Source organism: Sorex araneus, chromosome 3, assembly GCF_027595985.1.
Source record: "Sorex araneus isolate mSorAra2 chromosome 3, mSorAra2.pri, whole genome shotgun sequence".
Lineage (NCBI taxonomy): Eukaryota > Metazoa > Chordata > Mammalia > Eulipotyphla > Soricidae > Sorex > Sorex araneus.
The window spans coordinates 139,629,390-139,642,873 of NC_073304.1; the positions used below are offsets into that span (position 1 = coordinate 139,629,390).

Sequence of the window (13,484 nt, forward strand, 5' to 3'; positions counted from 1 at the left end):
CTTTCAGGGGATATTCTAGGAGTGACCTCACAGCCTCGTTCACACAAGCAAGGTTGGGGCTGCATTAAAAAGATGGAGATCAGGGGAGATGAACACCCACAGATATCATGGCCCTGCGTAGGGAATGTCTGCAGAACAGCATGTCTCACGCTCCATCCTAGAGCTGTTCGGAGATTTCATTCAAAAGTCTTCACTGAGGCAAGAGTGATAGGACAGTGAGTAAGATGCTTGAATTTGATCTGTGGCACTCCATATAGTCCCCCATCAGAAGTGATCCCTGAGCAGACAACCAGGAGTTAGCCCTCAGCACTTCCAGGTGTGACCCAGAAGCCACAAGACTCCTTGAGAGCCCTGGGTCTCTGGCCAGGTGATATGTTCCTGGTGTGGCTCTGTAGAAGCTCCAGACTGTCATACAGTTTGACTGTCTTATTTATTCCGTAACCACATTATTTTCATACATGTTTTCACGAGGTATGTTGGAGTTTGTAGCACTTGCTCTCTCTAGCCACAGAAGGTGTGTTTCAGCATCTGGTCATGTTCTTCTGTTGATTATTCTAGGAACCCTCTTTTTTTTTTTTCTTTTTGGGTCACACCTGGCGATGCACAGGGGTTACTCCTGGCTCATGCACTCAGGAATTACTCCTGGTGGTGCTCAGGGGACCATATGGGATGCTGGGAATTGAACCTGGGTCAGCTGCATGCAAGGCAAACTCCCACTCCCTACCTGCTGTGCTATTGCTCCAGCCCCTTTCTTTGTTGTTGCTTTAACATCTGGGAGTCATCATCTTTGGTTGGAATGTGTGAGCTGATGGTCACACGTGGAGTTCCAAGGATTATCACAGTGGCAGTGCTGGTGACAGTGTAGAGCAGTACTGAAGAGTGAACTCACAGCCTCACTCACACAGTCAAGGTAGGGGCTCTGTGCCAAGCCACATCTCTGGACTCTGCAGTGTCATTCTTCCAGATACCTAGGCCCAGGGCAGAGCTCAGTGCCTTGCAAATGTGTAGCCCTGAGTTCCATCCTGACTGCCACCCACATGCCCCAAGCAAGGTTGTGCAGCTCTGCTGTGAGACCCACACCAGCATTTAATCCTGGTGCACAACAGGTAAAGTGTGGGACACCTGGCAGGCACTACATTGAGAATGTGTGTGTACCAAGGGTGTATCCAAAGATAGGGAAGGTGGGGGAAAAATGAAAAAATAGTGACTGTGGGGCTGGAGCCATAGTACAGTGGCTGATCAGGATTCATCCCCAGCATTCCACATGATCAACTGACCCCTCCAGGAGTAACACCTAAGCATTGCTGGGGGTGGCCCAGCAGCCCCTCTACTCCCTCCAAATAGTGACTGGGCCAGAGAATTAGTACAGAAGATGCAGTAATTATCTGTACACTAGCCTTGCACGCTGCTGACCTAGGTTCAGTTCCCAGTACTGGGGTCCCTTGAGCACTATCAGGAGTGCACCCTGAGCATAGGGCCAGAAGTAAGCCTTGAGGACTGCCAGGTGTGACTGCACAATAAACAAAAAACAGTGATACTTTCAGTAATATCTTACATGTTAATAAATCTCATATTTACCACTGGAAACAATAATAAGAATAACAACAGCTCTGTACCAAGAATTTATATGTAGCTTTTGTCTAAAGAAATTGAGTTAAATGGGGCTGGAGCGATAGCACAGTGGGTAGGGCGTTTGCCTTGCACGCGGCCGACCCGGGTTCGAATCCCAGCATCCCATATGGTCCCCTGAGCACCGCCAGGAGTAATTCCTGAGTGAAAAGCCAGGAGTAAGCCCTGTGCATCGCCGGGTGTGACCCAAAAACAAACAAAAAAAAAAAAGAAAGAAATTGAGTTAAAAATTGACTCTTGGGGGCTAGAGCAATAGCACAGCGTGTAGGGCATTTGCCTTACACGCAGCTGACCTGGGTTCAATTTCCAGCATCCCGTATGGTCCCCTGAGCACTGCCAGGAGTAATTCCTGAGTGCAGAGCCAGGAGTAACCCCTGTGCATCGCCAGATGTGACCCAAAAAGCAAAAAAATAAAAATAAAAATAAAAAAATTTGACTCTTAAAGCTAAGTAGGTAATTTCTTTTCTGTTAGTCACTTCATCCCAACCCTAATTTGATTTCTTTTCCCCCTTTTTTTGTATTATTATTTTTTGTTAATGTTGGGAGAGAGTTGGGCACACATGCTGCTACTCAGATGCCAGTGGTGCTCAGCGACCCTTATATGTTGCCAGGATTCAAACCAGAATTGGTCGCGTGCAGTACAAGCACCTTTCCTCCTTTACTATCGATTTGATTTTTTTTTTGTTGACTTAAGTGTTTGTATCATATATATGTGTATATGTATAGATATAGTTGATGGAAAATAAGAATTGAGTTCCAAGATAGAGAGGTTAATTTTAGTGTTTGGAGTTTGTTGTTTTTTTTTAAGTCAAAGATCAAACCAAATGCATGTGCTCTTCCACTGAGCCACATCCATGACCCAAACACTTCATATTTTTTCCTGTTTCTTTTTGGCACACACCAAGTGGTGTGCAGGACTTATTCCTGTCTTTTTGCTCAGGTATCACTCCTGGTGGGACTCAGGAAATTGCACAGAATGCTGGGAAATTGACCCTGCATCCGCCATGTGCAAGGCAAACTTGCTGTCACTCTGGACCCCAAACACTTTATTTTAAAGTACTGTACTCTTTGGTTTGGGGTCACACCCGGCAGTACTCAGAGCTTACTCTTGGTTCTGTGCTCATTGACCAATACTGGCGGTGCTTTACGAGAACATGTGTGGTGCCAGGGTTTGAACTCTGGTTAGCTGCATTCAAGGCAAGTACCCTGCCCACTGTACTAGTTTTCTGGCCCTTTAATTTTATGTGTTTGTTTGGGCCCACACTCAGTGGTGCTCACAGCTGACTCCTGGCTCTGTTCTCAGGAATCATTTTTATTGGTACTGGGGGAACAAACCTGGGTCAGCTGCATGCCGCATGCAAAGCAAGTGCCCAGCCTGCTGTACTCTCTTAAAGTGCTGTTCATTGTTTAATTTGATTCTGGACTCTATATTCTTTTCAGTAAAATTTGAATTTCCATTTGGAATGAGATATTCTATATGGCCTACCCCCTCGGTACTTTACATCAGCACTTAACCACAGGAGTGGCTTTTTGGTTTTGTTTTTTAATTTTTCTCTTCTATCCTAGGAGCTTGGTATTGGTGGCACAAGTCAATGGAAAATGTGTAGCTTGGATCCCTCATCTACACTTGGCATTTACTTTGAAGTAGTCAACCAGGTATGTGAATTTGTTCAGGAATATTTGTCTCTCTGTGTTGTATTTTCTGATTCATTACAGCTGGTGGCCACTGTTAGTTCTTTATAACATGCTACTTTGGGCTTGTGTGTGGCCTGATACCAGTCTGGCATGGTCTCATTTACTCGTTCAAGGTTTGGGGCAGAGTTGTATCATCAGGTTATTAGTGAACTGATAAAATCTTAAGAAGAGTAGTATCTTTATCACCCATCATAAATGTTGGTCAATATTTTAGTGTCAGTTCTTTTCCCAGTATGTATTTAAAAAATTTCAGACATACAGAAAAACTAAGAGATCACACAGCCATCTACTTACCACTTAGAATATGAAGCGACACTTGACTCTTTACTCTGTCACATAAAGTAAATCTATCCATCCATCAATCCATCTGATTTTTGGTGCATTTCAAAAGCAGATTCTGGTTATCAGGGTGTTTCATCCCCAGACATTTCCACATATATGTTGTTCCTTGAATATGTTTGAATCTAATTCTCTTTCTTAAAAAACTATTTTTGTGGTAAATTTCCGCATAAAATTACCCAGATCTTAGTGTGACACTAAAAACTGTACCACTCACTTTACCATCATGGTTGTCAGTTGTTTTAGAGGGAAATGTAGGCTCTGTGGTTGCTCATGTCTGAGGTGCTCCTGTAACAGTAACCGGTGTGCCCCTCATCTCACAGCACAGTGCTCCCGTCCCACAAGGAGGCAGAGGCGCCATCCAGTTTGTCACACAGTACCAGCACTCCAGCACCCAAAGGCGCATCCGCGTGACCACTATTGCCCGCAAGTGAGCAGCTTCTTTTCTTTCTGACTGATGTTTTGGTTTGGCGTTTGGGGCCACACCTGGTGGTGCTCAGGGCTTAGTCCTGGCTCTGTGCTCAGCGATCACTCCTGGTGTGACTCAGGGTACCAAGTGTGGTACCAGGAATCAAGCCTCAGGTCATCTTACCTGGTGTAGTTTCTTGGCCCCACTGACTGAAGTTTTTCTTTTATTTATTTATTTAATCACTGTGAGCTACAGTTACAAAACTTTCATGTTTAAGTTTCAATCATATAACGATCGAACACCCATCCCTCCACAAAAGTACATTTTCCACTACCAATGTCCCCATTATTCCTCCCCTTATCCCAACCCTCCCCCTGCTTCTATGGCAGACAGTTTCCCATTTACTCACCCTCTACTTATGGGTATTATGGTTTGCAGTACACATAATGAGAGGCCATCATGTTTGGTCCTTTATCTACTTTCTGACTGATGTTTTTCTTGTTTCTTTCCTTCCTTCTTCCTTCTTTCCCTGCCTGTCTTTCCTTCCTCAGGCCCTCGCACTTGCAAGTGCTCATCCTCCACCATGCATGCCTGATGTTTTTCTGTAAAGACATAATTTAACGTCTGTTACTTTGTCTTTGAAATTCCATGGAAATGGTTTTCACCAATCCTTATGGTCCATTTTATCAGATGAGGAGGAGCGAGAATGGGAACCAGCATTGTCTTTTAATCCAGCTAGGTCATAGAAAAATCTTTGAGTAGGAATAAATTCTTTCAGTTTCCGGATTAGAAATATACCTTAAAAGCCTTGGGTTCAAGTCCTGGCACTCCTGCTGAGAGTTAGCTGCCCTCTGCTCTGCCAGCACTGCCAGGAGTGGCCTGCACATCACTGGTGTGATCTGAAAAAGAAACACCGTACATATTTGATTTATCAAACAAATAAGCCATAAAAACATCTTCTTTGTAAAAAATTCATATTGCATTAAAGTACATAAAGAATGGATCTCTTGAGCAGGGGAAACAGCTCAGACTGGAGCACATATTTTGCATAGGGAAGCCCTGTATCTGGCATCACACTGTCCCCTGAGCACTGAGTCAGGTGGGGCCCAAAACGAACAGCAGAGGGAATGGATAGCGCAGAGCACATGCTATTATGGACAGTTGTGTGTTTAATCTCCAGCCTCACCTTGTCTCCTGCGCACTATTGACAGATGCACCTTTTCAAATAAAAGGGGGAGGGCTTCCTCATCCACTCTCCTCCTTAGAAATTAAATTTCATTCCCATTTGGCACTTAGTAATCCCTTTTGTGTAATTGGCATATAATATGAATTACATAAATATGTGGCTTCTTACATTGATATATTCATGAGCTTTCCATCATGTGGCAAGGACATCTGTCAGTACAATAATCCTCTTATCTCTTTCTCTCCTCCCTCCACCGCCCATATAATCCAGGATGATTGGTCCCAGATCCCATGCATGTCAGGGTGTCAGTCATGCACTTTGGCACTGGGTTGTAGACCTGGTAGCTTTTTTTTTTTTTTTTTTTTGCTTTTCGGGTCACACCCAGCGATGCACAGGGGTTACTTTTGGCTCTGCACTGAGGAATTACTCCTGGCAGCGCTGGGGGACCATATGGGATGCTGGGAATTGAACCCGCGTTGGCTGTGTGCAAGGCAAATGCCCTGCACGCTATGCTATCACTCCAGCCCCAGTAGTAGCTTTCACTTTTAAGGTGCACATCATATTGTATAGTTCATATGGGATATGTCCGCCCTACTAAAGGATATTTGGGGTTCTACTTTCTGTCTAACTGCAGCTGTGTTCCTTACTTTTAGGTCTTTGTGTACGCAAGTATTTCTTTTCTTTAATTTCTTTGTTTTGAATTAGGTTTATTTTGTCTGGGCCATATGTGGCAGTGTTTGGGGCCTACTGTAGGCTCCTTGCTTAGGGGTCGCTCCCGGTAGTCTAGAGGCCTCTGCAGCACTCCCACGTGCAAAGCTGTTGCTCCTGCCTGGGGAGCCATCCCCTGGCTCCAGGCTCTTTAATTTTTCTTTTATACTGAGAGCCTTCAGAGTCATACAAAGGTTACTGAATATGTGTGATTCCTAATGGTGTGAGTCCTAGCTGTGCTGTCTAGGAGATCATGTTACGTTCTCCTCACCTGGCTTTATCCTTTGATTGTGAGTGTGGCTCTAACTCTGGTGTTGTCAGTTGGGCAGATGCGCAGAGTCAGATCAGACACATAGAAGCAGCATTTGACCAGGAGGCCGCCACAGTCTTGATGGCGCGGCTGGGAGTGTTCCGAGCTGAGTCAGAGGAAGGGCCCGATGTGCTCCGGTGGCTGGACCGACAACTCATTCGATTGGTAAGTCAGAGATTGTGGTGCTAGACTTGGTCTTGCGTTTGCTCTATTTTTGAGAGGGGGAAGTTTTCACTTAAACTATCATTAATGAAGTCATTTAGTAAGTATGTGTCATTTGGTGTCTTATATACCAAACAGTAGAAATTCTGGGTTGAAAGGAGTGTTAAGTGTATGTTCTCTCCAGAAATTATTTGGGGCTGGGAAGAAAGTGCATGCATGGGACATTCAGACAATGGTGTAGCCCATGTGTGTCAAGAATTGAATTAGGTCAGGGCCTAGAGCAAAAGTACAGCAGGTAGGTGTTTGCCTTGCATGTGGCCGATGCAAGTTGGATCCCTGGTACCTCAAATGGCCACTTGAGCACCACCAGGAGTGACCTCTGAGTGCATAGTCAGAAGTAGCCTTGAACACTACTGAATGTAGCTCCAAAGCAGAAAAAAAAAGAATTGAATTGGATGATTCACTGAATGCAGTGGCCTCTGTTTTCCCTCCAGGTCTCTGACCTGGTTTTTTGGAAATAGAGGAGTTTATGTGTCAGCAGGTGGAGGGAATGACCTCAGGTGCCATTTGGGATCTGATCAGAAGGATCAGATGTAATGTAAAAGGTTTCTTACAAATTTTGTGAAAAACAGGATCATCAGGGATTTGCTATCTAAGAAGTAACGTACAGAATATAGGAGTAGCAGATAAGAGGGGGAACCTCTAATTCTAGGCTGAAAACCTCTAATTCTAGGCTGAAAACCCAGGTAAAAGCCCATCTCTCCCCCACTAGTCTAAATCTAGTTGGGAGGGCAAGGTAGGGATTCTAAGTCTTTCATGGGAGAGAAGGTGCAGTGATATTTTTTTTCTTGAGGAATTCACTAGAACTGCACAACCACCTGCCCACTGTGCTAGAGAAATTGCCAGAAAGCAGGTATACGGAACCTTTCCTGGAGCTCAACTCGGAGTTTTCTTAGCAGATGAGTGAGCACCTGAACCAGAAGCGAATCCTTGCCTCTAGCACCCTCTGTTGGCAAAGGTTAATCTCACTGCCAATGGGCAAGGGAAGACTAACGCACCGAATCCATTTCATAGCAGGCCAGAAGCGAGAATTTGGAGCCAGTGGCAATAAGTCAACTTGACATATCTTAACTTCCTGAAAGTCACAGCATATATTCATATATTTATGATCACCGCTGCTGAGTGGTCCCTGAGTTAAATACTCTCTTTAACTGTACATTTGCCCTTGCTGGCCCAAGGAACCTTTTTCTTTTCTTTTTTTTTTTAATGGAGTGCTGAGATTTCAGTTAAAAATCTGAGAGTTCAAGAAGATGGCAAGGCTTTCTGTGAGGAAAGAGTCTTGAGTCAAGCCTTCAGCTGAGTGCCAGACCCACAGTGAGCAAGCATATGGGAGTTTGTTGCATATGTGGACTTAGGCTGGCACCACCGTAGTATGCCTCTATTGCAGGAAGCCTGCTTGGACAGCAGGAATTACTTCATTGAGAAATGCCTTAATTTTAATTATTTATTTTTTTGCTTCAGGAGAAATAGTGTAGTAATCACACTTGGCGATGCTCTGAGGCTAATCCTGGTGTTGCTTAGAGGATCCTCCAAGTGGAGTTTGGATTTGGGGGGGACCACGTGGTGCTGGGGATTGAACCCAGTACTCTTTTTTTTTTAAGTCTTTCTTTTTATTTGTTTATTTAAATTTTTATTTTTTATTAATTCACCGTGAGATACAGTAACAAAAGTTTCATGTTTGAAATTTAATCATATGGTCATCTAACACCCATCCCTTAACCAGTCAGTGCACATTTTCCACCACCAAAATCCCCAGTATTGCCCCCCCCCAATTCCATACCTCCCCCTGCTTGTGTGGCAGACAATTAGCAAGGTTTTTTTTTTTTAATTAGTGAATCACTGTGAGATAAAGTTACAGACTTACAAACTTTCATGCTTGCATTTCAGTCATACAATGATCGAGTACCTATCCTTCCACCAGTGCCCATTTTCTACCACCAGTGGTCCCAGCATCCCTCCCCCCACCTCTACCCTGTCCCTTCCACCCCACCTGCCTCTGTGGCAGGGCATTCCCTTTTGCTCTCTCCTTTTGGGTGTTGTGGTTTGCAAGGTAGTCTTTCACTACTTTAGTTATCTTAGATATTTCAAGACCAGTCCTACCTCCCCTCATATCTGCCGAAAATATAATTACTAGACAATGTGTTTTGTATTGCTTGTTATGGATATAATATAATGTTGCTAGTGACCACTTTTGCGGCCGCACGCTTTAGGAATTCTAAGATTTTAATAATAATTAGAGTCTGAAGAAATTGTTTCTAGAAACTGGCGACCGCTGGAGCTCTTAGAGGGCAGACGGAGGGACAACACCCGCTCCTGTCTGAAGTGGCCCAGCGGAGAAGGCCTATTGCAAAGTACCGGGCCATCTCTGCTGCAAGTTGTTTGGGTCCAAGATTTCTGTGTGTGTCCAAACCCAGTACTCTTGCATGCAATGCATGTAATCTAGTCCTTTGAGCCATCTCTTGATATGGAAGAAAGGAAGAGTTTAGCCATACCCTGGGGTGCTCAAGGGCTACTTTTGACTTAGTGCTCAGGCGGTGCTTAGGGGAAATGTATGTGGTACCAGGGAGGACTAGAACCTGAACCTGAGTCAGCTGCATGCAGGGCAAGTGTCTTCACCCCTGCACTATCTCAACAGCCTCTGAAATGTCTGAATTTTTAAGTTGCTACTACCTTAACATTGGAAGGACTGAGAGTGATTTAAGCAGAGGTGTGAATCCAGCACGGTGATTGTTACCATTGCCATGTTAAGTATATTGGAGGTCTAAAGGGGGCACATGGGAGATTCTGTAGGCTCCAAAGAGCTGACATTGGTGTTGGTAGCAATAGAATTGGAATAGGAGGCTTGAAATCAGGATGTATACTGAGAAAGAATTGGTAACATTTGTTCAACCTCTCTGTGGAGTCGTATATAGAAATATCTTCACTCATTTCAAATGTGGGGAACCACAGGAAGACTGTGATGTCAAAGTGGAAAGGGAAAGATTTTTGGTTGGAGGGAAGTATTTCACTTTTTGTTTTCAAATATGTTTGTTTGGTTTGGGTTTGGGGTTTTGTGCCACACCTGACAATGCTCAGGGTTTTCTCCTGGCTCTGCACTCAGGAGTTACTCCTGGTGGTGCTTGGGGGACCGTGTGTGGTACTGGGATTGAACCTAGGTCAGCTGTTTGCAAGGTAAGCATCCCACCCTCTGTACTATTATTCCAGCCCCACATATAAGTGTTCCTTAACATGAACTTTTAAAAGTAAGTCCAAGGAAAACTAAACCTTGACAGGATCTCGGGTAGTAGGTGAGCACAGGACTTGTGGGTGGATCTGAATAACTTGAATCCAACTCTAGTAGCCAAAGAGGTGAGGATGGGATAGGATACAAGAATTCACCTTGGGCTGGAGAGATAATATAGCCAGTAAGGCACTTACCTTGCACATGGTTGACGAAGGTGTGATCCCCGTAACTCATATGATCCCCTGAGTCTCGCCAGGAGTGATCCCTGAAACACAGAGCCAGGAGTAAGTTCTGAGCACCTCCAGGTGTGCTCCTCCCCCACCTCCCCCCAAAAAAAATTAAATAAGAACTTACCTTAAAGGAATCTTCACATTGGAGTAATAAGGCAGAAAAGGATTTGTCAAAGAGATAATGAGGAGTAGAAAAAAGATATTTTAGCAGCTGAACAGGAGAGAGTTTCAAGAAATTGGGAGGGTCACTTGATTCATGGATCTAGGGAGTTCAGAAGAATGAGGACTGGGAGAGGGAGAGCAGGTTTGGTAGCAGGAAGTGAATTGTGGGGGGCTGAGGATGTAATGCTGAGGTAAGAACATTTGCCATGCATGTGTGAGGCCCTTGTTTCCATCCTCAGCAGCTAAAAGGAAAATAAAAATGTTAAAACTCTTTAAATGGTAAGAAGTCTGAATCTCTCATGGCCAGAGGGAATGGGGAAATAAAGGGAAAGTTAAAGGCAGGAAGAGAAAACATTGTTCAGAAATGTCATTGTGTTTTATTTTTGTTTTATATTTGGCAGTGCTCAGGGCTTACTCATGTTCAGAGGGTCACTCCCGGCAGGACTCAGGTGACTATGGGATAGCGGGGGTCAAATCCAGGTCAGCCAGTTGCAAGGCAAGTGCCCTATCTTCTTTTCTTTGTCACTCTGGCCTCAGAAATGTCCCTTTAAAAGGAAGAAGAGAATTGAGCTGTAGGAGAATACAGCATTAAGGCTTGCATGTAACTGCCAGTATTTCATGGTCTCAAAAGATTTCTTTTGGGGCTGGAGAGATAGTACAGCAGGTAGGGCATTTGCCTTACACGCAGCCGACCCGGGTTCGATTCCCAGCATCCCATATGGTCACCTGAGCAATGCCAGGAGTAATTCCTGAGTGCATGAGCCAGGAGTAACCCCTGTGCATCACTAGATGTGACCCGAAAAGCAAAAAAAAAAAAAGAAAAAAATTATTTTAGAAGAAGCTCTTGAGACAAACTAGTTAGAGAGGTCCTTGTGCAGCACTGGCTGGAAGAAATGCCACATCGCCTGCCAGTCTCCAGCTCTGCCAAAGCAGAATCCGCCTTTCCATAACACTACCGCTGTTGCCTGCCATGCTTGGGAAGCTCAGGTCACCGCAAGGCTGGCATCAAATGCAGCCCTCTCACCTGAAGGAGCTTTCCAAGTGGCATTGACTTTTTTTCCTTTTCTTCTCTCTGCTTTTTTCTTTCAACAGTGTCAGAAGTTCGGACAGTATAACAAAGAGGACCCCACTTCATTTAGGTTATCAGATTCTTTCTCTCTATATCCTCAGGTAAGAAATACTCTTCTAACATAACCACAGCATAATAAATTGTGATCAAAATAATGCTGTCCAGGGAGAGAGGAAAGATTAAATAATACAGTGTAGAATCTTAAAATTAAGATTCTACACTGTAGATCTTGAAGATTATTCAGTTCAAGATAAATATGCCTTACATCATTCAGGGGAGAGATGCAAATGGAGAGCAAAAAAATAAGTGCATAAGCCATGAAAAGACCAAACATGATCATCTGTAGTAGGCATGCTGGGTAACTGGCCACCTCTGCCTCAAACCAAGGAAGTGAAGCACAGCAAAAATGAATACTTAAAAAGCAAACCAGAGTTAATATGAGAAACATGCAGTGTTAGTGGTTACTTCCCCACAAACAGTATATAACAGCTCCTGTTTCTCCATATCCTATCCACACTTGAACCTTGGCTTTTTCATTTTTCTTTTTTGAGATACACCCAATAGGCTTACTCTTGACTATGTTCAAGGATCACTCCTGGCTGAGCTCAGGGGAGCATAAGTGGTGCTGGGACCAAGCCTGGGTTGACCACATGAAAGTCAGACGCTTTATACCCTGGCCCTGTGCCTTGACTTTTGGGTCATAATCACCTTACGCCTGAGAGGTGCTGTCTCGTCGTTTTGCTCTGCATTTTTCCAGTAGAATGTTGAACATCTTGTCATGTGCCTGTTGGCCATAGATCTTTTTCTAATTTTTAAAAATTTTTGTAAAGTTGTTTCACAATATTTGTATCACTGTATCACACTGTCATCCCATTGATCGTCGATTTGCTCGGGCGTATACCAGGAACGCCGCCATTGTGAGACTTGTTACTGTTTTTGGCATATCGAATATGTCACAGGTAGCTTGCCAGGCTCTGCTGTGCAGGCAGGATACTCTCGGTAGCTTGCTGGGCTCTCTGAGAGGGACAGAGGAATCCCAGGTCGGCTGTATGCAAGGCAAACGCCCTTCCAGCTGTGCTATTGTTACAGCCCTGAAAATATTTGATTTCATTTAATATTTGAACAATCCAACCACCATTACACCTTCCCACCATCATATTTCCATCCCAAACCCCAAACCCTGCCCCCAAAGCAGAACCAAAATAATTTATTTTGTGTTGCTTATTATGAATAATTTGCTAAAAATGGGACAAAAAAGGTATCTTAGAAGTAAGTGTATGAAGATTGTTGTATTTGTCTAGAAACCATTAAGCTCTTCTATAAGAGATTAGTAACATGTTGTTAAAGGTTGAGCCTTGTGTGCTTATGTATATAATCTATAAATATACTTCCCCCTAAATTTGGTTGCCTTCTACTTTGAACCCCATCAAATGTGGTGTGCTACTCTTGGTACATTGGTGATGTAAAGTATGAGATGTCCAGGTATAGATTTACTCGTGGGTGAGACTCGGCCTGAGCATGTGGAGGTGGCCATGAGCATTAGAGGGGTTGAGTTCTGGAGGTTTTTGGCTGCCAGGGATGGGCCTCTTGGGGTGGGGAGGGGCCTCACCTTCCGGGTTGCCCCCAGTGAAGCAGCCTGGTGTGGCATGGATATGGCATGGCATCTCCGATCTTTTTTTTTTTTTAATTCTTGTAAAAGTAATGTATTTCAATCCTCTATATTGTTGCCTTGTTTTGAAGTATACATCTTAGTCGTGTTGAATATAGCCACATAGCTGTGCAAGAGACATCTAGAACATTTTTCACCTTGTAGAAGTGAACAACTATCAATTCCCTCTTTTCTGATCCCCCGCTACCCCCTTTTAATTTCTGTGATGTAAACCCACAGACCTTTACCCTCATGTTTGGGCTCTCCTTCCTTAGATGCCTTAAAAAAGCAGCTCTTCTCTATTGGTCCCTAAGAAGGTTTCGGCTTTATGCATATCTTCTTTGTTTCTTCCCTTATAAATGCAGTTCATGTTCCATCTTAGAAGATCTCCATTTCTTCAAGTGTTTAACAACAGTCCTGATGAATCATCGTATTACAGACACCATTTTGCCCGACAGGATCTAACCCAGTCCCTCATCATGATCCAGCCCATTCTCTATTCCTACTCATTTCATGGACCTCCAGAGGTAAGAGTTTTTGTAAATGCTTTTTTTTTTTTTTTTCAGAATTGGAATCATCTAACACATCTTCTTCCTAGAAAATTTGCTCTTAGTTTAACATTTTTTTAAATCATTTATTTTATTGAATCACCAT

General features: G+C 43.8%; 1 protein-coding gene across 3 annotated transcripts in view; it reads left to right on the forward strand.

Moving 5' to 3' along the window:
- Window positions 1-13,484, forward strand: part of SEC23B (SEC23 homolog B, COPII coat complex component) — a 48,629-nt gene that overhangs the window by 26,494 nt on the left and 8,651 nt on the right. For all 3 annotated transcript variants that reach the window (XM_055133336.1, XM_055133335.1, XM_055133337.1), the window contains 5 exons: window positions 3,196-3,285; window positions 3,987-4,093; window positions 6,288-6,441; window positions 11,206-11,283; window positions 13,196-13,357. In XM_055133336.1, the coding sequence (XP_054989311.1) occupies window positions 3,196-3,285; window positions 3,987-4,093; window positions 6,288-6,441; window positions 11,206-11,283; window positions 13,196-13,357 (591 nt within the window). The remainder of the gene's footprint in view (window positions 1-3,195; window positions 3,286-3,986; window positions 4,094-6,287; window positions 6,442-11,205; window positions 11,284-13,195; window positions 13,358-13,484) is intronic.